The following is a 22,656-nucleotide window of genomic DNA, read 5'->3' on the forward strand; positions in this document are numbered from 1 at the left end:
ACGTAGCTTATCCTATTTTAATTGAAGTTTGCCCAGTAAGTTGGTCTTCTGTACTGTCAGTTTCCCGTGAAGGAATAAGACGTTTATATATAATGAAACCTGTGGTGAATTCATCAATACTAACCACAGTGATAAGTTTTAATATGTAAATATTTCATCCCAAGTATCTTGGGACATCCTCAGTACAGTAATTCAAACAATACTAGGAATAACATACAGTTAGGGTGCATGATTACAATGGAATCTCAATATGCATGCAGTAACGTGTTATAGAAGTAAATTAAAATATAACTGAAAAAAAAAATAAATAAATAAATAAAAATAAATAACAACATATATAAAGAGACTATTTTACACAATTTTGTATGACAATTTCCGATACTTTAGGAATAGTAAGAACGTCGTTGCAGTTTAAATTTGGTCTGTGTAGTAGGGCTTCAGCACTTTCTTTTATATAAACGTTCATGTTTATATAAAGATCTATGTAAAAGTTTCGACTTTTCCCAATAGATCATATGGTTTGGGTTTTCAACTCCATGTTGATAAAGACCAGATTTCTGTGGTTTGAAAAGATGAATGTGGTCTTGATGTTCTGAGATGCATTTCTGAACAGATCTACCTGTCTGTCCAAAGTAAAACAAATTGCAGGAGCATGGAATCTCATGGGAAAAGTCAAAACTTTTACATAGATCTTTATATAAACATGAACATTTATATAAAGAAAGTGCTGAAGCCCTACTACACAAACCAAATTTAAACCTCAACTACGTTCTTACTATTCCTAAAGTATGGGAAATTGTCATACAAAACGGTGGGAAATAGTGTCTTTATATATGTTGTCATTTATTTTTATTTTATTTTATTTTATTTTTTCAGTTATATTTTAATTTACTTCTATAACACATTGCTGCATGCATATTAAGATTCCATTGTAATCATGCGCCCTAACTGTATGTTATTCCTAGTATGGCTTGAATTACTGTACTGAGGATGTCCCAAGATTTATTTGATGAAATATTTACGTATTAAAACTTATCACTGTGGTTAGTACGTGTATTTTTTAGTGATACTTTCTGAATTAATATTGCATTAATAATAATGTGGTACAGTTCACAAAACACAACAGTGAATGGTACAGGTGCTACCTGGAGTAAATGCCTATAAAGATTTTCACAGATGTTTTATTATTAATCTTCAAAAGAACATAACTTTAATTGTAATTTGTTATTTTATTGACAATAAAAATGGTTCCTTAATAAGCTTTTAAAATTCTTTTTCATGCAAAATAACAAATATGATTTAAATATTCTTAGGGGTTGAAGTTCCTGATTTAACTATCATGCCTGATTTGAAACATCTATATTTGCAATGGGTACGTTTCACAAGGCCACATCCTTTTCGTGTATTTATGGCACCAAATCTGAAAACGTTTGTTATGAGACACTGCATGGGTCCACCAGTAGCACTTAGGTAGGATGATTATGTGTAGCTTGAAAAACACTTCAACTTGCTTGAATTCTTAATTCAATTTTGTTATTATTTTTTATTGGTATTGTTTAAGTAAAAAGAGAACTGTTTATTCATTTTTTTTCTTGATTTCAATGTGGATGTTGTCATATCACTGTTTAGATTGAGTCACAGTGACATTGTAGTTTCAATAAAACATTTTAAGTTATTTTGTGATCATCATTTGTACATCTATGAGTTCTTAATTCAGGCTGTCATAAATTTCATCATGATTAGCATGACAATATATAACAAATCTAGTAATTGCCACCTACCAAAGTGTATAAAATGGCTTATGAATGCTGATTGATAATCATGAAATATCTGCAAATCATCTCTTTCAGTAATGGTAGAATACAGTTACAAAGTCAAAATATAACATGCTTCAAAGTTGAAATAATGATTTTGACCTCAGAATGTCTAGAAATGCACTATGATTCCAATGTTTAAGTATTTATTAGCTAGTTGTTTTCATCATCTCTTTTATTACCAGCAAAAAAACATTTGGAACATCCTCTACAATTATTTAAAATAATGTTTCAAATCAATAAACCTGAATGTGTCCTCTTCAGTTTTTGAATTACTTGCACCAAACTTGCACTGTAGTGAAGTTTCAGAGATTATCTTCAAATACTTGGAACCAATAATAACAGGGTTGCAAGCTTTTATAAAAACATTTATTGGCCTGTTTAAATAACTTTCACTGCTTACACCTGCTACAAAAATTATATAAAATTTTATTCAAACACTCCAATATATTTCATCCTATGTTATATGGACATCATCAGGAAGACTGACTATTAACTACATTCAAAACATGAGTCACAGTAATGAGTCATAAATCATGCATATGCTTGACAGACTTTATGTCTTAGGAAGGACCTCCCTCGATGAGTCTTTTGACTCCTTGGAGGCCTGAATAATAATAATAATAATAATAATAATGTCTCAGTTGCAGTTGAAGTATATGATTACACTATTAGAGTTCAAAGAAACAATTGCAAAAAGTTGCATAGATAAAAAATTATTTTAAAATAATTATTAATTACATATTAGATTGCCTTTAATGTTATTCCATTCCTCTAATAACAAGAATCAGAAGAACAGTTCATTTGAGCTCTGTGTACAAGACGCTTGATAATACCCATTTTCTGTGATGAATGATGGTGAGAGGATGAGTGAATGTATATGCTAGTAAACGTTTGTTCTGATAAACTGAAAATTCAACATGACCTGTGGGATTATGAATTATTAAAGTATCCAAAATGGTTAGTTGGTTATTGGATTCACTTTCATTGGTGAATTTGATGTGGAAGTACCAGTTTACTGGCAGATACATTCATTCAAGAACAGAGGTAGAAAGTGTCAGCAATGGAGCAATGAAATTACTTCCCTTCCTAAGTGTATGATAAGATTAGACTGCTAAATTTTGAAGATGCCTTGATGTTATTTATTCATCTAAATATATGATATGATATTTACAAATGTTCAGCCTGTCATAAGGAGCACTCCACAACTCGGTAACTATTTTGGTCACTCACCTCAAGAATTCTTATTGAACTTCCACATCACCTGGACACAGGGAGTAATATATCAAGAACTATTGTGTCTGGCCTTCATTGATTTTGAAAAGATATTTGATTCAATCTCAATGTTAGCTATTTTAGAAACTCTAAAAAAGACTAAGTAATTGAAAAAACATATTGATATACTTTGTTGTATTTGTAATTTGATTGCTCTAACTTTGTTCATTTATTTTCACGGTATTGATTACAACACAGAATAAGAAAGTAATTAATATTTATTAACTTATTAGCTGGTATTATATAGCATCTTTAGAGCACAAGAACAGTCTATACACTAAACAACAATTTGGGATAACAGTCAGTGGGACTAGTTTAAAAACAAAATTGTAACGGACAACACAAGGAGACAAAATCCTAATTAGGCACCATCTGTGTTGGAAAAAGAGAGAAAATAAGCATTAATTAGATCTTAAAATGGCTGTCTCCCAGCTTTTTGGTAAATTTATAGTCATTTTGTTGAGGTTTGGAGTATGTTTTAAAGCTGCTGTTGACTCCATAACATTCTCTCTGACTTATAATGACTTACGTGTAGCACGTTTTGTTTTCTTCCATTTGATTCTGTGTGAAGGAGTGTCCAAGGCATGGTCTGCTAGACTCAACTTGCTATAACGATAGTGCTGGATGTATTTTTTATGTTCACCAAGGCAGACATCAACAATTCTTCCTGTCTGTCCATAGTAAACCATGTCACAAGAAAAGGGCACTTCATAAACTCCTGGATGTGAAAAAGAAAAGAGTTTGTCCTTAGGTAAATGGATGAGAGTTGCTGATTTGACATATGGTTTTAAATATGGTACATAGCTGATATTTATTAACCTGGTGTTAGTAAGGTGGTGGTGTTACAGTTATTTCTTTCTATATGTTTGGGGTCTGTGACTCCCCACCTTACTAACGCCCAGGTTAAGCACTCTAAATATCTTTTCAGATGTGCCATTGTATGGGATGGTAACAGTTTTGTTGTAGTCTTGCTTGATAGGCAATGTAGGGAATTTCTGGAGAATGGAGATTATAGCCATTGGCTAAGAAAATATCATGCAAGTGAGTGAGTTCAGCGGTGAGAGCATTGTTATTGGAACATAGCTCTGGCTCTGTGAATTAGTGCTTTTTAGGATATCATACGATGGAAAGAGTGTAAAATAATTCCTTTGGATAAGGGAGATTCTAAGACTGCAGTAGCAGATTATAGACCAATCAGTATCTCAAGTGTGATGGTAAAAGTACTAGAAAATTGGTAAAAAAGAGAATTCAATAATGGGTAGATAAAAATATGATACTGTATGAGGGGACAACATGGCTTTGTGAAGGGTCAGTCATGTCTTAATAACTTACTAACTTTTTATAATAGAGTAACAGTTGATTTGGATAAAGAAAATTGCTATATGATGATTTTACTGGGTTTTGCATAGGCATTTGACAGAATACCACATTGAACTCTGTTATGCAAATTAGAACAAATGAGGATGGATATGACACTAGTTAAGCTGATAAGAGGGTGGTTGCTGGACAGATATCAAAAAGTGGTATATGAAGGGGCAGAATCGAGGCGAAAACAGGTGACTAGTGGCTAGTCACTAGTCACCTTAGCGGTCCCACCACTAAACCTTGTGCCACAAGGTTTAGTGGTGGGACCACTGCTGTTTAATTTGTATATAAATGATGTAGGAAATAATCTGAAAGGAAATAGGTTGTTTGCTGATGATGATGATTCAAAATTAGGTACAGTAATAGTTAAGAGAATGTGGAGAGCTTGCAGGAAGATTTAAATAGGCTGTCAGTATGGGCACAAATTAATGGGTATCATAGTGATTTTCTTCCTTGACCACTTGTATAATAACTAAAACACTTTTTTTGAATGTTAGTCAAGTGGATTTTAATTTATCGTCCTACATGTTTCTCCGATTTTTGCTATCGGCATCTTCAGGGGATACAATTGGTAAGCTATATGAAGGTAACAGACTAGGTTTTAACTGACAGTTCTAATTCATACATAATTAGTATTGTGCGAGACAATGTGCGTGTCTCAGGAACATGATTTATTTGTTACAAGACATAATGTAATTGGCATGAAAGTTCATTTCTTTGATGTTTAGTGATCTGATTAAAGCTTTCCAAATTTCTGGTAGAATTAGAACTTGATTCTTATTTAGGTTTCCTGTTGAATGGGCAACCGTAGCAACCCCCTTGAAGGTTCTGGAATGGTAGTTCTCTTCTATATAGGGCATATGACTCTTATCCCACTCAATGAGATGGTTGGTAGAGGCAAAGTGGCAAGAAAGGCCTGAAATATCTTGTCTGTTGTTTCTGACATATCCTATGTGTTCTTTCTGTCTCATTTTGAAGCTTCTAGAGGTCTGACCAACGTAACTAACACCACAGGAGCAAGGTATATTATATACTCCAGAGTACTTGTAGAATGGATGAGGGTCTTTCGGTGATCTTAAAAATTTCCGAATAGTATTGACTGGCTTGAATGCTACTCAAATATTGTGTGGTTTTAGAAGGATAGCCAATTTTTTGGAAATACTGCTGACAAATGGAATAGTTATAGTACTGATGTATTGGGTGTCATCACGTTGTCTTTGTGTATATCCGAAAAGAGGATATTGTTGCAGAGTCTTTTAGGATAACCATTTAAGGATAGCTCTCTGGATATTGTAGTTAATTCTTTTTGTAAGTCATCTTGGTCTGTTGCGTAATGTATAGCTCTTTTCTTAAGCATATTGATAATACTAATTTTCTGGGATATATGATGTGACGAGTTGAAATGGAGGTAACATCCTACCAATCAGTATTCGTAGGTTTTCTATACACAGACAGGTTGATGCTGTTATTGGTTTGTTTTTTTATTAGGATGTCTAGAAATGGAAGTTTTTCATCTTTTTCAATTTCTAATGTGAATTTTATGGTGTGGTGGAAACTACTGATTTGGTTGAGATAATCCATTAGTTCTTCTTTTGTATGATTCCAAATGATAAAGATGTCATCAACATATCTGTACCAAGTTTTCGATTTTGGGGTAATTTGATATATATAATACATTACACAACAGACCAAGATGACTTACAAAAAGAATTAACTACAATATCCAGAGAGCTATCCTTAAATTACTGTGCTCAAATCTGGTCCCCTGGGTTTCTTGGGGATGAGGAAGCAGTGGAGAGGATTCAGAGGCAAGTGACCAAGATGGTGAGTGGTCTATGGAATGTTCCCTATGAGGATAGAGTGAAGGTGTGGGAATTGCAGAAGTTTGTTGATAGGAGAAAAAGAGGGGATATGATAGAAACATTTAAGCTGCTTAAATGGTTTTATAGGATAGATGCAAGGAAAATGTTTCAGCACTTGGCTAAAGGGACCAGAACAAGTGGTCATCCCTAGAAGTTGTATAAAGGTGTGGTTAGTAAAGGGTGTGAGTACTAGATTTTTTGCTTGGCGAGTGGTGAATGAGGAATGAGTTACCAGAGTCAGTTGTAAGTGCTTTGTCTGTCAATGATTTCAAGAAGGGGTATGGTAGATTGTGTGGATAGATTGGGTCTCCCACAACGAGTCTTTGGACTCATTGTGGGAGACAGTGAGAATAGATAGACAGAAAGAACTGTTGACATCCACCTTGATGAACATAAAAAAATACTTCCAGTACTATCGTTATGGCAGTTTGGTTCTAGCAGACCATGCCTTGAATACCCCTTCACACAGGATCAAATGGAAGAAAACAAAAGTGCTACACAGAGTCATAAGTCAGAGAGTCAACAGTAGCTTTAAAGCATACTCTAAACCTCAAAAAATATGGCTGTATAAATTTACCAAAATTCTGGGAGACAGCCATTTTAAGATCTAAAATACTTGTTTTCTCTCTTTTTCCAAAATAGATAGTGCATTATATTGCCTGTTACAATTTTTTTTTTAGTCTCATCCCACTGTTATACCAAATTGTTCTTGTTTCATGTGCAAACTGTTCTTGTGCTCTGAAGATGCTGGATATAATACCATCGAAATATCAGCTAAGTTAATAAATATTGATTATTTTCTTATCATTCTGTGTTATAATCAATACTGTGAAAATATATTAACATGTACTTAAAGTTGGTTGTGGAGTATAAAAAACAAAGTATTATGTAACATTTCATTTTATTTAGTTAGAATGGTTCATATTCGTATCTGTGCTGGTGTGCATTGGTTTCAAGGATCAATTTATTGTATATTCTAAAGAATGAGATGCAATTATAAAAATAATAAAATATTTGCTATAAATAAATGCAGTAAATAATTATTTACTGTAAATAGTAACTCTTTTGTAGTAAGTAATTCTCTAAGGAGATCTGACATTCCTTTTCTCTATAGAATAGAGAAAAGAGGAAAAGAGGAATATAGAATAGTGGAAAATTAATATAATAATATCATATTTAATATCCTAGGCACAATTTTATTTTTAAGTAAAGATGGTAAATTAAATATGGAAATAGACAACAGAATCAACAAAGCTGGTATGGTAGGAAGTCAATTAAATAAATTTATATGGAACAAGAGAGAAATTAGTCAAAACACTAAATTAGCTGTATACAAGACAGTGTTCAAACCAATTTTAACTTATGGATCCGAGAGCTGGGTTAGAAGTAAAACACTTGACCAAAGACTAGAGACTGCAGATATGAGAGTCCTGAGAAAGATTAGAGGCATAAACAGATGGCATCAATGGCAAATCATATTAAAAATGAGGATATTAGATAAGAACTTGACATTGTTAGCATCCAGGAATGCATTAGCAGAGCTAATCTCAGGTGGTATGGTCGCTTAAACAGAATGGGCGAGAAAAGATTAGCAAAGCAAGTGTTCTCTGCCAGGTTGGCAGGAAAACGACCCAGAGGAAGACCAAGATATGGGTGGATTGATATGGTAAAAAAGTAAAAATTTCCTTCGAAGACAAAATATAAGATCTGATAATGTTGAAGTCTTGACAGATTGATTTGGAGGGAAATTGTAGATAGGAAACTGGAACAAATCCTATAACCCACCCCAAATCAACATCATCACAGTTCAAGATTGGTACTATCAACATAAGAAGCCTGAATGGCAAAAAAATGGAGCTAGCTGAGGAATTGGATAAGTATGCGATCGACTTAATCTTGACTAAAACAAAAAAGGCAAAAACCGGTCAGATTTTCCTGAGCAATAAATACAAACTGTTATATTCAGGCGATGACAATCAAGGAAATGAAGGAATAGCCATAGTATTCAACACTAAATACGAGGCTAATCTTCTTGAATGGCAGGCTGTCTCAAAGTAGAGTGATGTGGGCAAATATTAGAATGGGAAACTGGACAATGAGACTTATTTTTGCCTATGGTACCACAGAAGGTTCTACTAAGGTAGAAGTCGAGGAATTTTTTGAGGCTTTACAGAAAGCAACTGACACAATGAAAAAGGAAAAGTTGGTCGTTGTTGAGGATCTAAATAGCAGAGTAGGAAATGATTGTCAGACATACAAAAATATTTTGGGAAAATTTGGAGAAAAGAGTAAAGCTAATAATAATGGCAAATACTTGTTGGATTTCTGCTCAGGACATGGACTGGTTATTACTAACACAATGTTCCAACATAAAAATGTGCACAAATTCACATGGAGAGAAGAGACAAGGAATAAGAAAAGTCTCATTGACTATGTTATTGTTGATAGCGATGTTTTCTCCCTGGTGCAGGACACCAGAGTGCACAGAGCATTTGAAATTGGAAGTGATTACCATTTAGTCTTGAGCAGGATAAAATTGAATTTCATATTGAAAAGAATAACATGTAAGAAAGTTTAAAAGCGAATAAAAGTTGAGTAGCTCTCAGATGTGAACAGAAGACTAAAATACACAAAGATTATTGAACAAAAAATGAAAGAGTTTGAGAACAGCAACCAAACCTTGAGATTCAGTGGCAAGCACTGAAGAAAACACTGATTGATTCAGCCAGAGAGGCATGTGGTGAGGTTGTCTGTAAGGATAGAAAAATTAAAACTCCATGATGGACATAGGAAGTGAAAGAAAAGAAGAAAGCATATCAAAAGTTCCTGACAAATAAGTCAGCTTGTGCTCTTAGAGAATACAGAGACAAATGTAAGAAAGCTAAACAAAACTCATGGGAGGACTTTGGTAAGAACATAGAAAATAAATATCAAGAAGGTGGCAAGATATTCTGGAGGTTGTTGAAGAAGCTCAATGATGGAGGAAAGAGTGCTGTAAAAGGAATTAGAGATGATCAAGGTGAAATTAGAACAGGTGAAAAAGATATCCTTGAAGTATGGAGTAATTTCTTCGAAAAATTGCTAAATGAAACAAGCAGTGATAACAGCGCAGTGGTAAAAAACACTGACCAGGCATGCAGTCAGGAATACGTATCCATACTTGAAGTAGAAAAAAGTCATCAAAAGCCTGAAATGTGGAAAGGCAGCAGGAGTAGATGATGTTCGACCAGAAATGCTCAAGTTTGGAGGTATAAAAATCTTACAGTGGCTGCACTGCATAGTTGAGAAGGCCTGGACAGAGGGATGAATTCCAGATGATTGGAGTAGAGCTCTCATAATACGCATATATGAAAAGGGAAATAAAACAATGTGAGAATTACAGAGGTATTTCTCTACTGAGTGTTCCTGGTAAGATTTAAGAAAGTATACTTGAGAAGTGGTTGACAAGGACTGTGGAAAAGAAGCTTGGTGAAGAACAAGTTTGATTTAGGCCAAATAGAGGTTGTCAGGATCAGATTTTCTCTTACACAGATAGTTGAGAAATCATGGGAATATAACAAAGATCTGTATTTAAGTTTTGTTGATCTGGAAAAGGCATATGACAAAGTGCCAAGAGAGAAGCTGTTCGAAATGCTATGGTTATATAGTGTCAATGGGGCATTATATCAAGCAATACTTATCTTTATTTGAGTTGTAAGTCAGCCAGTTAGAATTGAAATACAGGAAGGTGGTTTAATGTTAAATTTGGTGTCAGACAAGAATGTACGTTATCCCCCTCTATTATTCATTATCTATATGGATCACGTTATGAAGGAAAGTGATATTAAAATTGGAGATGTTAATCTCAGTGCTTTGCTTTATGTGGATGATGTTATACTTCTAAATAAATTCGCCACAAGTCTGCAAGATTCCCTGCCTAAATTGAATAACTGTTGTAATAGGTATGGTATGAAGGTCAGCATTAAAAAGACAATGAAAATAGGCAGAAACATTGAAAATATCAACTGCATTGTGAATTTGAGAACCTATAGAACAAGTAAAACAGTTCAGCTACTTAGGCATGATTTTTAGTGAAGATGGTAAATTAAATACGGAAATAGACAACAGAATCAACAAAGGTGTTATGGTAGGAAATCAACTGAATAAATTTATGTGGAATAAGAGAGAAATTAGCTGTATAAGAGACAGTATTCAAGCCAATTTTAACTTTTGGAGCCGAGAGCTGGGTAAAAACAAGTAAAAACACTTGACCAAAGACTAGAGACCTCAGATACGAGAGTCCTGAGAAAGATTAGGGGCATGAACAGATGGCATCAATGGTAATATCATATTAAAAACGAGGATATTAAGAAAGAACTTGACTTCGTCAGCATCCAGGAATGCATTAGCAGAGCTAATCTCAGGTGATATGGTTACTTAAACAGAATGGGAGAGGAAAGAGAAAGATTAGCAAAACAAGTGTTCTCTGCCAGGTTGGCAAGAAAAAGACCCAGAGGAAGACCAAGATATAGGTGGATTGATACAGTAAAAAGTGCCTTAGAAGATAATAATATGTGATCTGATAATGTTGGAGTCTTGACAGGTAACAGACTGATTTGAAGGAAAATTGTAGATAAGTTAGTGATGATGTAACTTTTCATGTAGTTCTATCATATCCTGGACACCCCCTAGAGAGTATATATCAGGAATTTGGTAATGATGTAAATTTTTCATGTAACCTTGTACCTTCAAGGGGTACATGTTAGGAATTTGATAATAATATCCTATATTTACCTAGGACAAAAGATCCAGCAGAGTGTTGTGTCCTGAATAATCAAAAATTGGGACAAAAGATTAATTCTATTCATTAACAACTATCTTTAATTGTAGGCAGAGAATGTTGTGCTTTGGCAAGGAAATAAAAATGTACATTATAACTTTAAGGCAAAACTGAAGAAATGTTTAGCATAAGAAATGTGAGACTTAACCCGTTTGTACAGAGTCAAATAAAGGAATTTATATAAGATTATAATTTAATTAGAGTATCCCATTCTATGTATTGTATGAAAGAAGTTGAGTGTAAGCTAAAGTCCAAGGGTCACACTTTAGCTGTCCAGTATAACGTATGGCCTAAGGGAAAGAGAAATTATAAGGAAAGCGAAGCGGGAACGCCACGCACACGTGGATGAGTGCCGTGCGTTAAAAAATGTAGCTAAGCGTGAGAATCTCTGAGAAAAAAAAAAAGGGAAGAATATAAGGGTCAAGCTCCCCCCCACACACACACACGGGGCTTTTTGGTTCCTGTTTCCTGCGCTCGTGGACGTTGGCTCGCGTTCTCCGCCAATGTGAAGATTCCTGGTCGGCCGTAGAAGTCATGAGAGGCCTATCGATGTTTGCAAGGCAAGGCTAGCTGTCACTTCATAAAGAGTAGCTAAGCCATATCGAGTGACCGGTAACCCAGATGTGTGCCTACCTTACCAGAGAAAGTCCAGAGCAGCACATTGCCTTATCGAATCGGGGAACCAGGCCGTGCTGTTGTCGTAAGTGATCCGGAGAATCGCTGAACAAAGGTGCCTTGATGTCCAGACAAGGCTGATGATAGAACAGAAAGTCATTCCATGGGATGGTAATATAGAATGTTAAAGTATCTCACTTCCAATTAAAGATTTGAGTGAATTCTATAGGTTAATTTGTGTATAGCCATGCTGTAGAGAACTTTAAAGATTATCCCAATTTAACAGTGACCTGTCCCTGTTTTGAAGAATGTCTCCCTAGAAGGGATCTGTGTATGAGATAACTGAGACATATTGTGAGATATGAGTAGTGATCAGAGAGTGATTGAAGATAATGTTAAATTAAGCCAGAAGTTTGTATGTTTATAGAAAACTCTGTGGATCTAGTTATTAAGCATGTATTCTTGTGTTAGTAATGATATCAGAATTTTACTAGGAAAGTGATTATGTTAATCATGTACTTTATTCTTCTCATGTATATCTTTTAAACCTAAATAAATATGTTTTATAGCATTCACCTGAATCTAGCCTGTCTTATGAATTCAAATAACCACTCATAAAATTATTATCGAACCTAGCAGGAGGGATATATGAACATAGTTTGATTTTCCAGACCATGACTGCATGCAAAGACAAAGTGAATTGAGATTAGTTGAATTAGTGTTGTTAGAAAGTTCATCACTGTGTAATACTCTGAGAGAGCCACCTTGGATAAGAGTCTCATCTATCCTATGTATTGGCTGGCACAGCAAAATATAAATTCGTCAATATTTAACAGCCGGACTGTCTCAGAGGTTATATTTTAAGGCCTTGTCCCATACTTAGACAAAGCCCTTATGAATGAAAGAATTACACGTGACTAAACTTAAGAGCGGCCTGAATTTTAGTTTAAGGATAGAAGGGTGATTGATAGCTGATTTGCTAGATTTATTGGAAAACTATTACAGAAGCTAGAAGGGAAATAATTGTGTATGAGTAAGTAGTGAAACATACAAATATATATGGATATAGTAAAGGTAATAGAAGTAAAAAAGGTATATAACAAGAGGGAGATCCTGAAGAAGAAATTATATATAAATTCAACTTGGCTATCCTTTTAAAAATACTGTGAAGCACTCAAAGGGGACATTCCAATCTGCCTTAAAAGAAAAATATTCAACAGTTACATATTTCTGATCATGACATATGGAAGTGAAACATCAACTTAAACTAAAAAATTAACCACAAATATCAGAACTGCCTAGGAAAAAATGGAAAGACCACTGCTTGGTATTGCCATTCAAGATAAAAATCGCAGTACTTTGGTCAGAGCTCAGACTAGAGTGGAGACATGACAGTCATTAAAACATCCAAATGGCAATGGTCAGGTCATATTTCAAGAAATAACACTCAAAAATGGACAACGTTGATATCTGAATGGTATCCCAGAGATGGAAAGAGAGCTGTAGGAAGATCAAAGAGTTAATGGGAGGAGGAGATTAAAGAGATGGCTGGAACTCAGTGGCATAGAAAAAGTTCAAGATAGGTCAGAATGGAGGACTTTGGGGAAGCCTTCATCCGGCAGTGGATAGAAAATGACTGATGATTATCAGGGACTTGAATTTAATAACCACAGATAGTTACACTCTTTCAACGAATGTCAAAATGCTTGCAGATGAATCTAATATTATCTTTCCATGGCTTTCACTTATTGTTACTTGTAGTAATTTTGTGCTCAGGTGATGATGGTTTAAATTTAGCCAAATGTAAGCATTTAATTATTTATATAGTGTATTTGGTTCTTAGAGTCTCTGTGGCTCAGTCAGTATAGACGAACCCTTTTGGTTGGAAAGATCTGGTCTCTTTTGATGGAAGGTGACTTAGCCGGTCTCATATGGAGGCAGGGAGTTTTTTGTCCCTCAGAACAGGCAAATGAGCCCTGTGAACACACACATGGATTACAGTCACGAATACGCCCCAGCCATAAGCCGGTCCCGAGGGTGGATAAAATGGGGGGGGGGAGCAATGGTGAACTACCCTGTAAAATATCTTACCAAGAACACTTTGTGGGCAAGCCTACAAAGTTACCAACGGTCAGAAAACGACTAGAAGGGATGAACCACCAACACCATTTGGTTCTTATATAGTGTTTTAAAAACAAAGCACATATTATACATGATATTGTGGAACAAAAAACAGTAGTGAATTTGAAGCCCCTTTACTCCATAACATATATTGTTGTAGTTATTTAGTATTTTTTTTTTTCATCATACTGTATTTTGACTTTTTTTTTTTTCTTTACTGAAATCTAAGATTTTATCGATCCTATACATGAAAGGTAGAAGAACCTGCAGTACATCAGTGCCTTTGTTGGTGCAACAGATGAGTGTAGGGGGAGAAGTTTATTGACATTTTTCTTGAAGATTTTGAGGCTGTAGTTATTTGGGAGCACTTCATGAGGAAGTCTGTTTTGGAGGACAAAACTAAATGGAATAAGAGAGAATAGGAGAAGCAGGTACAGTGTATACTGAAGAGGGACACCTGCCAGCACTTGCTTTTGTTGTAACAGATCCACCAGAAAGCGGAGAAATGGCGTTTACCACTTCACTTCAGTGACTGTGGAAATACCCTGTAGAAGAGACAGAGCTGAAATAATGTGCTTATAAGATAGAAGTTGAAATGAATCTGTGAGGAAGGGCTGAATTGCTCTTATCTGAACTATATTCAGAATTTTTATGGAAGTTTTAGGTGCACTACTTCAAACTTATGAACAATATTCTAAGGATTTGGGATTTGTATAAAGTTAGTATCTGGGTAGGAGAAAAATAGCATCTTGACTGGAAGAAAATTCCTTGTTTTGTTGAAGCTGAGGAAACACATACATTTACCTCCAGGCTCTCCTAGCATAAACACATCACTGATGTGATGTGTTTATGCTAGGAGAGCCTGGAGGTAAATGTATGTCTGTCCAGGGAGAGAGAGATTTTATCTAGTCTGGTGGTTTTTGTATTACTGAAGGTTAAGGTAGGTGAGCTGAGAACGCTTTTGTGAGAGAAAAGGCAGGACTATGTTCAGGTGGCATTGAAAGTAATTAGCTTATCCTGGCTCCATTAAAGGATAATATGGAGATCAGTGTTTAGCGATGATCTTGTAGTTATGATATTTGAACACTGCATTGTTTGTTGAATGCATAGGAGATAGGGAAATAGAATGGAGACCAAAGCACTCCTGCATTGGTGGCAAAACTTAAAGAAAGCTAGTATCTGCCATGTTGATTCCTCCCTCTTGATTGATTCCTTCATCATGCATAATTAAGTCCAATGCTAGAGGCAATTCATCTACTGACTAAAGGTATTCACAAACATCCTTGCCCATTGTGGAATTTGAATCCACAATTTATTGGTTTGAGAGCAGAGGCACTATGCTGTCAGCTGACTAGAATGAAATGATTTGTGTTTTGTCTCAAAATTACTAATGCCATCCTATACACTAATAATATATCACTTTAAAACAATAACTGGTAGATTTCATAGGTATTTCCTGGTTTTGGAATGGTGAATGTCATTTAGTTTTTATGTTGTGCTTTTCTGTTTACGCTGCATATCTGTAGATGTTTTTATAAACATCATGAAGCTCTTAAAAGTTATTTTAAGCAGTTATTGTAATCATGTGATTAAAATTTATTTTTAATCAAATACATTCATTATCCTATATATATATATATATATTTATTTATTTATTGTAGATATTTATCACTTATTGTGGCATTAAGTGCTGCTCCATCTTTAGAACGATTAGAACTAGTACGTGTCCCAATTCTAGGAGGATTGATTCAAAGGGCTGTGGAGGATAGTTGGAAAAATGGTGGTTTTAGAAAGATTCACACTGTTGTTATCACAGGCTGTAAAGTATGCATAGTAGATAAAAGATTTTTAATTCTTCAGAAAATTTAGAAATATAATTTGCTGCTAATAAAAAAATTTACATATCTACTTATAAAATAAAATTTTAGTTAGAAAGTTTTGTAGTATTTAAGATATTTTTATACACGTCATGTTTTCTGATTATGTAGAAAGCCTTCCTGCTGGGTAACAAAGTATTATTATTATTATGAGTGACTTCCAGGAAGTAAGGGACTCATTGAGGGAGGACACATATATTTCACACTCTTCAAAGGCAAGCCATTCCAGTTATTTATTTTTATTTAGCGTATGATGTACAGGTCTCAGAATAAAGCATACAAATTACATAAAACAGTATAAAAACAATTGTAAAAATCATATTAAAAGGGGTACACTAGATCAAAATTAAGAATCAGGAGTCAGAGCTTAGTCCTTAAATCCCGGATCCACTCCAGGGATTCTGGGGGTCAGTTTAAAAAAGTCCTCTTTAGAACCCGAGAATGAGTAGATAGGGCACTCAAGCACAATGTGATTGATAATCCCTCTCTTCCGCATTCACAGTTTGGAGTATCGGACCAGTTCCATTTATGCAAGAGATGCTTACATCTCCCATGTGCTGTTCTGATCCGATTTAAAGTGGTCCATACATGTCTAGGGAGATTGAAGCCCTCCAGACGAGATGTTGGAGATGTCGGAAGCCCTCCAGACGCATTGCCATTCCAGTCATGCATTGCTATATGAGAGAAACTTTGACTCCTACCCTTTTCTTGGCTGCATTCCTTCTCAACTTCGATGGATGCCTCTCATCCCCCCTCCCTCCTATAAAATGAAAAATTCCATCAACTGATATCCTGTATGACCCTTTCAGAAGTTTGGAGATCTCTATCATTTGCACCCTCTCCACTGTATCTGCATCATCATCTCAGAAACTAAGAGACCAGATCTGTGCACAATGTCCAGATGAGGTTGTATCAAAGCCTTATAAAGAGGCAAAATTACATTGTTATTTTTATGTCTGTTTGTTTAGCATTGCAGCTGTCCTCTGAGTTGGTGTTTGCAATTTTTGCTATATGACCTTTGAACTTCCTGTCTACTGAAACTTTAAGATCCCTCTGTTGATCAGTTTCTTCTAGCATAATTCTGCCAATGTAATATGCAATTGGGTATCTTATTACACCAAGGTGCATAATTTTACATTTATATTGAATTGAGAACCATTTTCTCATGCCCACAATTCCAGCCTATTCAAATCATTCTGCAAGTACTGCAGTTGCATTCCTGATTATCCCATCTATTTGCATCATCAGCAAATAGCTGTATGTCACCTGTTAAATTCTTCCCAATATCAATAATGTAAAGATTGAATAACAGGAGGACCCAAGACTCATCCCTAGGGTATACCACTGGTCACCTTAAATCTCATACCCATATCCCACATACGCAACTTTTTGATATCAGTTACTCAGCCATTCTCTTATCAAAAATGGTAATTTATAATTCAATCCATATCCTCCAGTTAATGCAACAGCTTTATTGTGCTGAATCCTGTCAAAAGTTTTAGCAGAGTCCAAAAGTATCATAGTGAATCCCTTGTCTAATATAGCCGTGACTTTATTATAAAATGTGAGCAAGTTGTTCAAACATGACCTTCCCTTAGTAAACCCATGCTGTTCATTGCAAAGTATGGTTTCTCTGTCAACTCATTTCTGTATGTGAGCTATAACATACTTTTTCAAAATCTTCACTGCCACTCCAGAGAAACTGATAGGTTGATAGTTAGCCACATCAGTTTTCATTATCCTGGTGCAGTGGGATTATCATACATTTTTTTCTAATCCAGTGGAATCTTTCCTGTGCTGCGATTTAAATTATGCAGCCAAATCAAAGAACGGTTAATTCAGTTGAATCTCTTGAATCTCTCTTTTAAAATTTTAAATTATAAAAAAATTTTAATTATTTTAAGCTACTTAAATTATATTTCATTAGAAATTATATTCTTGTTTTAATCATTTACCCAAGCATAAGCAAAGAATGTTTGTGTGTGAAGTATCTTCACCAGTAGTCTACTTGTATATAGGAGGCTGTTGGCTTCCATCAATTGTCTCAGGGTCCCATGATGCAAAAATGATTTGTTTCAACCTTTATTGAGGTTTCTTCCAAGAGTCATACCCAGTAAGGATACTGAGGTTAATTCAATGTAGAAGTCATATATTTTCAAAAATAAAATAAAATTAAGTAGTAGTAAAATGGTGTATCACAGTATTATTAAAAACTTTAGGTGAGAGATAATTGTGGAAAGTTCTTCCACTGGGTGAGAAATTATATTATACTTGACAAGAAATTGTTCTTGTTTTAATCCTTTACCCAAGCTTAATATGGTATTACACTATTTTACTACTTGTATAAAGAAAATATATAACTTCGGTATATTCCCGGATCATCTCCTACTGAAGAGACTTAAAAAGTCAGAAGTGGCCTGGGTAGTGATCCTTCCTAAAACATTTTTTATGTTATGAGATCCTGAGGCAATTGATGTGAAGTTAACAGCTTTTATATACAAGTAGACTGATCATAAAGATATGTCTATGCAAACATTTTTTGTTTACATTTGGGTACAGGATTAAAATAACAGGATAAATTTTTGCTGAGTATAATATAGCTTCTGATTGATTGTTTTTTTATAAATTTAATTTTTATACGGTGTATTATTTCATGTAACTTTGTTTAAACTTTTATATCTTAATATGAGATAGTCAGAGTTCATGAATAATATTTATTCTGACATGAAAGTCAGAATAAATATTATTATTACCACCTGACACCTCCAAGGAGTCCAAAGACTCATCGAACCTACTCTACAACTCTCTGTCTCCACCACTCAATCCATCAACTACAGTGAACTGCATCATCTACCAATGCCATCTACTGTCCACCACCACTAGTATTTTCGCAGACAATCACAAACATTTATGCCCTGGTGGGATTCAAATCCACAGCCTTCTGGCTGGAGAGCAGATACGCTAACCACTTGGCCAACCAGGCTGGCAATAAGTGCTGTTATATTGAAGATATCTGTATTTTTTATATTATATGGAGCTTTACAACACTTTATCTCATCTGTGCATTGTTATGCTTAGTGGTAGCACCAAAATATAGTACTGCTGAAGATTATATTTACAGCATATGTTTTTAAGATTTCACTAACTTGATATTTCATCTGTTGGGCCTTATCAGAATTATAACCAGCAACCTAATCTTGAGAAGTGAATAAGACAATTTGTTTAATATTATCTGTCAGAAGCAAAAGCTTATATGTACTTGATCAGTTGAATATCAGAAATTTCATATTTGGCATATATAATTACAGGTTTAAACTGACTATACTCATGAAATGATTGCTGATTTTCATGTACAAATGCTTCGTTTTTAGTATGAATCTTCTGGAATCCCCTAGGGATCCTCTCTTTTTCATATAATGTTGTGTACTGTATTTGAAGTAATCAGTTGGAGCACTCTGTATGATAAAATATCCTATTATTTACTTTTTCCTAATTTACTAATTCCTCATCCTTGTTAGGAATGTGCAGTCATCAAACTAAACCAGCGGTTCCCAACCTTTTTTTGAGTCGTGACCCATTTTATAGAAGCAAAGTGACCCGCGACCCCGATAAATTAAAAATAGGCTTTTTAATAGGGTAAATGAAAACACATCGAAAATAGATTTTTCAGTATAATCTAATTCAAGATAATGTTAACTTACGACATATTTAATGCGATGATTGAAATTGTAACTCATTAACAAGCTTAAAAATTTGCAATTGAATTTTCGTTAATGCCAACCTCAAGTCATTCTCAACATTTATTCTGTTTCTTGTTTTGGTTTTCAATTGAAGAAGCATTGAAAATCCACTCTCACAGAGATATGTAGAAACAAAGGGGAGTAAAACTCAAAACGCAAGCATGGTGACATTTGGATATGACTGATACATAGCACACCAGAATTGAGTCAGCAGTTTTTCATCAGATAAGTTGCGTGCCGCGGAATTGTTCTGCAGATCCAAGCATTCATCTTGTACTTCATAGGGGATGCTGGTGACATCAAGGGAAGCAGAGAACGGATTTCATACCAGTGCATCAGCTTCTTCTGTCAGCTCGGGGAAATAACACTGGAGTTCGTTAGAATAATATGGGATTTACCATCTCCCTTAAGCTTAACACTGGAGTTCGTTTTCAAGAGAATTGAGATACCCAGTAATCTCTTCTTTCAAATTGCCATTTATTTCACTTCAGATTCGTCTACCATGCTGCACAGTTTCTCAAACATGGCAATGTTTCCTAGATTTACTTTTCTTTGCCAGTTCTGGAGTTTGGATATAAATGCCCTGAGATTATCTTGAAATTCGATAATAGTTGTTTCCTTTCCTTGGAGTTTCAAATAAAATAGGCCACAAGTTCATGTTTCCCTTGCACTGATTTCTTCTTTCAACTCGAAAAAACGATTGACCACATTTCCTTTTGATAACCATCGTACAGCAGTATAGAAAAAAAGAACCTCATGATCAGCATTCATGTCTTTACACAGCTGTTTAAACAGACGACTGTTAAGAGCTCCAGATTTGATGTAATTTACAATTTTGATCACCGAATCAAGTGCTACTTGCAGGGGAGCTGGAAGAGTCTTACAGGCAAGAGCATATCGGTGAATCATGCAGTGGATTCCCTTTGCTTGGGGAGCAAGTTCTTTTACTCTTTTCTGAAAACCAGCCTTAGACCCTAGCATAGCTGGTGCACCATCTGTATACAAACCCCACAGACGTTTTTCCATTCTAGTCCTCCAGTCACAAAAAAGTTATTTATCTTCTCCATAATATCTTCTCCTTTTGTAGTAGTTTCAAGTATACACTACAAAATAATAACTCTTCTTTGATGCCTTCTGAATGAATATATTTCACGAAGACAAGCAACTGAGAACATGAGCTTACGTCCGTTGACTCATCTACTTGAAAAGAAAACAATGGTGAAATTTGATGTCATTCAAAATCTGCTCTTTAATATCCATGGACAAGTCTGCTATATGCCTTTGAATAGTATTATTAAACAGAGATATTCGTTGCATCTTTACTTCGCTGGAAACCCCAAGAATTAATTACTTGACCATCTTCAACATGCAGGGTTTTATGAATGTTTCTCTAATTGTGTGAGGTTTTTTTTGCTTGGCAATTTCCAATGCTACTTCATATGATGCTTGCAGCAATGCTGTCCATTCTTGATGTAAGATTCCTGTTTGATCAAGTCTCTCATGTTTGCAACTAGTTTCATACCGATGAAAAAACTCTAAATCCTTTTTAGAATGTTCAAAATGCTTCGTCTGTAAGTGACGTAAAAGTTTTGACGGTTTCGTAGACTCAGCACTGAGAACAACTTTGCACAAAACGCATTGTGGCTTCACTATTCCATTGTTAGTCAAGTTAGTAAAGCCATATTTCAAAAAATGTTCTGAATATTTACGTTTTCTTTCCACGGGGAGGGATTTATAAAAATATAAAAATATATATTTGAAACAGTTTAAATAATATAATACAAATGTGCACAAAGAATGAACAAAACAGTTCAAATAATTATTAAAAGTAAAGGTAAAGCAAAAAAACTGGTTAAAAAACCATTTATTTTATTGAATTTATAAGAATTACTATTGAAGACAATAAAGTTACGTGAAACATTTATTTCAAAAAAATATATTCAAACATACACTGTAAATCAAACACTGTTGAATCCACATCCGTAATATTACGGGCAGTTATTTTAGTTACAAAACAACTACATGAAATTACAATTACCTAATTCAAATGTCTGCTTTTGGGTGATAAATGCAAAAATTACGTACCTGGATGTTAAGTGGTTTTAATTCATAAAAAAATTAAAAAATAATTTTGTGTACCTTTCTAAATAGTGTTATCGGGTCACTGGACGGTGACGAGTGAAAAGCCCAATCTGCAGATTATATTTTGATTGAGTTTAACTACACAGTCTGGAGCTGTTAGCACTGCTACAGTGACGACTATGGTGTCTGGACCTTACAACACTGCTTGGCTCGTGGTTGTTTGTGGTGCTTCTTCTTTCTTTGGCTGGCCAAAGAAGGAGGAGGGAAATAACGCGATGTGCTGGGCATCAGATTTCTGGAAGCGGGATCATTTGATTCGTATCAACATGCAATTTATTATATTTCGCAGAATTCGCTGGTATCGAAGAAAAACCATTGCTGCCCGCAAGAAACAAGGCTATGCACTCAGCGTGCATGTATCACTAAGAATTGACCAATCACAAGCCGAGCCCGCATTCCACAGAGCCAATCACCGAACTGCATATGAACCTGGACCTCACAACAAGCTAACCCAATGAACGAAAGATCGTTACACATTTACGCAAACAAATCCCTGTGCAGGACGCGATGACGTGATTTTTTGTTTTCCCTTTTTAAAATTTTCATAGCTCACTACTGCCCGGCGACCCCACAGAAAACCCTTCGAGACCCCAAATGGGGTCGCGACCCATATGTTGGGAACCAAGGAACTAAACCATATTATTTAATACCAAAGAATTAATGGAAATTATTTAAAGATGATAATGAAATAGAGAGGTCTATCAGGTTTATTGAAACAATCGATGTTTTGACAAAGTATCAGGTTTATTGAAACAATCGATGTTTTGGCAAAGTATCATTGTCTTTATTAAATGAATTTGTTATGGTTATAGTTATATAGTCAAACATAGTAAATGAGAACAATTCAAGGGATGCCTCTGGAATGGATGCTTAAAGAATGATTAACACGCGTTGTTTAAAGTAAAAGAATAACAATTAACTAACTTTGTTTAGTTATTAAATAAAATTATTATACCAATTTTTTTGCCTTGTCATCAAGGAATCTTCATTGGCACAGAGGTATACATCCTGCTGATCATGATGTAC

At 34.9% G+C, this 22,656-nt stretch overlaps 1 protein-coding gene across 6 annotated transcripts in view; it reads left to right on the forward strand.

The window, feature by feature from the left end:
- Window positions 1-22,656, forward strand: part of LOC150103958 (F-box only protein 38-like) — a 251,812-nt gene that overhangs the window by 13,019 nt on the left and 216,137 nt on the right. For all 6 annotated transcript variants that reach the window (XM_090397198.1, XM_090397201.1, XM_090397200.1 and 3 more), the window contains exons 3-4: window positions 1,314-1,470; window positions 15,533-15,695. In XM_090397198.1, coding sequence (XP_090253324.1) covers window positions 1,314-1,470; window positions 15,533-15,695 — 320 coding nt within the window. The remainder of the gene's footprint in view (window positions 1-1,313; window positions 1,471-15,532; window positions 15,696-22,656) is intronic.

Source organism: Typopeltis vanoorti, chromosome 8 (genome assembly GCF_054136105.1).
Source record: "Typopeltis vanoorti isolate ZY-2024b chromosome 8, IOZ_Tvanoo_1.0, whole genome shotgun sequence".
In the NCBI taxonomy this organism is placed as follows: Eukaryota; Metazoa; Arthropoda; class Arachnida; order Uropygi; family Thelyphonidae; genus Typopeltis; species Typopeltis vanoorti.